The sequence below is a fragment of the Ctenocephalides felis genome, unplaced genomic scaffold, assembly GCF_003426905.1.
Source record: "Ctenocephalides felis isolate EL2017-DRISC unplaced genomic scaffold, ASM342690v1 CF-g0.4_SCAFFOLD_03110, whole genome shotgun sequence".
In the NCBI taxonomy this organism is placed as follows: domain Eukaryota; kingdom Metazoa; phylum Arthropoda; class Insecta; order Siphonaptera; family Pulicidae; genus Ctenocephalides; species Ctenocephalides felis.
In genome coordinates this window covers 29679-32757 of record NW_020539264.1, presented here as the reverse complement: position 1 = coordinate 32757, position 3079 = coordinate 29679, and the positions used below count along the sequence as shown (strand labels likewise).

The window sequence follows — 3079 nt, the reverse complement described above, 5'->3', positions numbered from 1 at the left end:
CCTGTGATGCCAGTATGCCCGAAAGGGTGGCATAAATTTAAGACCTGCCGTCTATTGGTGGAATGATAATATCAGCGCTCTTCGTAAAGAATGCCACAGAAAGAGAAGGATATCACAGCGTGGATATAAGCGACCTAACAGCGAGGAACTAATTGCAGAGTACAAAAAATCTCGTCGAGAATTGAATAGGGCCATCAAAGAAAGTAAACAAAGATGCTGGAAAGATCTCATTTGTGAGGTGGACAAGAACGTTTGGGGTAGACCTTATAAGGTGGTCATGAAACTGCTGAAAAAGCAGCAAGTGCAGTCGCCAACGTGTCCTCATTTTCTTCGGAAAGTTGTAAACTGCGTTGTTTCCACAGCAGCGTAGTTTCAGCTACCAGTTGGCATTAAGTACTCTGGATGGCATCCCACCAGTCACTGAAGATGAGTTAATGGAGGCATGTAACCGCATTGGAAATAATAAAGCGCCAGGATTGGATGGTATTCCTAACATTGCACTAAAAACCATCATTAAGGCAGCGCCATCGCTATTTCTAGACGTTTACAACACATGCCTGAAAGAAGGGACTTTTCCCAGAAAGTGGAAGCAACAGCGGCTTGTACTTCTTCCTAAGAAAAATAAGCCGCCAGAAGAGCCTTCATCTTACCGTCCACTCTGCATGTTAGATACGGCTGGTAAGATATTGGAACGAATAATTCATCAAAGAATTGAGGCAGTCGTTGACCCACTTCTGGCGGACAACCAGTATGGATTCCGGAAAGGACGATCAACCCTGGACGCAATAAAGCTAGTTGTCGATACTGCCAAAAAAGCGATCGAAGGAACAAGATGGAAGGGAGGTACAAAAGAGTACTGCCTTGTGGCCACACTAGACATCAGGAACGCTTTCAACTGCGCAAATTGGGACTGCATAATGCAAGCTCTTGTAGAAAAGAATGTACCGGGCTACATATGTAGAATAGTGGCAAGCTATTTTACGAATAGGGTCCTGAAGTATGACACGATGAACGGCCCAAAAGAATATAATATCACCGGAGGTGTTCCTCAAGGCTCAGTTCTTGGACCACTTCTGTGGAATGTTATGTATGACGGGCTTTTGAGATTAAAGATCCCAAGACGCGCCAAACTAGTGGCATACGCGGACGACGTAGCCGTAGTGATTGTTGCGAAACATGTAGACGAAATACGTCATATTTTCGACATTACCTTCGAGAAAGTAAACCGGTGGATGGATACTGTTAGTCTTCAACTAGCTACACAAAAGACGGAAGCAGTACTCATCACCAGCAGAAAAACTATAGAGACTATTAGACTGAAAGTCGGGGAACAAGAGATCATATCACAACCTTACATCCAATACTGGGAGTGATGCTTGACGCCCGACTGAATTTCAAGCAACATGTGAAACGAGTAAGTGACAAAGCATCTGTAGTGAGAACTTGTCTTGCACGATTGATGCCTAACATCGGCGGACCAAAACAGAGCAGAAGACTCACACTTTCATTAGTGGTTGCGTCAGTGCTCACTTATGGAATACCTATTTGGGCAGACGCATTAGAGGTCCAAGAATCATGGAGGAAAGCTGGTCCCGTTTACCGCTTGAGTGCGTTACGAATAGTATGCGGCTTCCGCACATATCTGAGGAAGCGGTATGTGTCATTGCCGGGACTCTGCCTCTTAGAGTCTTAGCTGAGGAAAGAAAAAATCTTTACCAACGCAAGAGGTCAACGACACTAAGCGATGATGATCTGAGAACCCAAGAACGTAAAAACAGCATAAGACGATGGCAATTACAGTGGGACGCCGCCGAAAAGGGTAGATGGACCACCGTCTTATACCTAATATCAACGTTTGGCTGAACAGGAGACATGGAGAAGTCAATTATTATTTAACGCAGATGCTGTCTGGACACGGTTGCTTTCGGGCTTATCTCCACCGATTTAAGCACGATGATTCTCCTGAATGTCCAGCTTGCCAAGGATTTAATGAAGATGCGGAACATGTTTTCTTTGTGTGTCCGCGCTTCAGTGCACAGCGGAATAAACTGGAAAGAATCTTAAAGCAAAGGATTCAACCAGAAACATTGATTGAATCAATGCTTTTATCAGAAGATGCTTGGAACGCCAGTAGTTCGTATGTTACAGAAGTCATCATAACACTACGTTTCATTGAGAGAAAAAGAGCGAATGAAAGATGTATGACATCTTAGCTACAATTAGAAAAAGCTGTTGCTAGATCCTTCCCCGCGAAGTAATGCCTAACGGCGGTTTCCGTGGGGGTTACAAGGCCTGGGGAAAGCGGAGGTTTTAGTCGGTATTAACATCGTTGAGTCCGACATATCCAGACAATTCCACGTCTGTTGAATACGTAAATGTATTTCCTTCGCTATACAAAAAAAAAAAAAAAAAAAAGCTAGTTCAACTTGCCTTTAGACGAAGTGCAACTTAAGCATATTTTCAAGCAAATTTGATATGGGAAAATAACATGCTTTGCTTATAGATCTTAGAATATATAGATATAATAGTACATTAGTACTATTTCTCTACATATGACTAAAATCTATTAGAGAAATAGATATTAGTCATAAGTTATGACTCTACTACTAATATACTAGTACTAGTAGTATTACTAGATAAATGATATAATTCTATATTATGACTCATATTTATCGTTTTATTACTTTTTTATCTATATACTTACTTCATAAAATTTTATCTTTCTACATACAAATTAAATTGTACATATTTTCTCTGTGCACTAAATCTTTAATGTACAATTGTGCAAATATTTCGTTTTTCTCTGATATCTGTTTACACGTGCTTGCAACAATTGCTCCGAAATATGTACATCATTTCCAAAGGTGTGATGTCATTCTATTATTGGAAACTCATAGGACGTGCTGTCTGTAATGAATATTTAAATTAAATTTATTCATTTCAAGTTTCTTGTTAAAGAAGATTATGCAGAAACAATAATACAATTGTTACATGAATATATTTAAACTTAAAATATTAAATATGATTAAGTACTTATACAATACAAAAAAATTAACATAAAGGTGCAAAATTTTGTTCT

At 39.9% G+C, this 3079-nt stretch overlaps 1 protein-coding gene across 1 annotated transcript; it reads left to right on the top strand.

Moving 5' to 3' along the window:
- The first annotated feature begins 1372 nt into the window (after positions 1-1372).
- LOC113381845 lies at positions 1373-1693 on the top strand. Its single transcript, XM_026620509.1, has one exon. It carries the CDS (start codon positions 1373-1375, stop codon positions 1691-1693), a length of 321 nt encoding a protein of 106 aa, XP_026476294.1.
- Positions 1694-3079: the final 1386 nt, after the last annotated feature.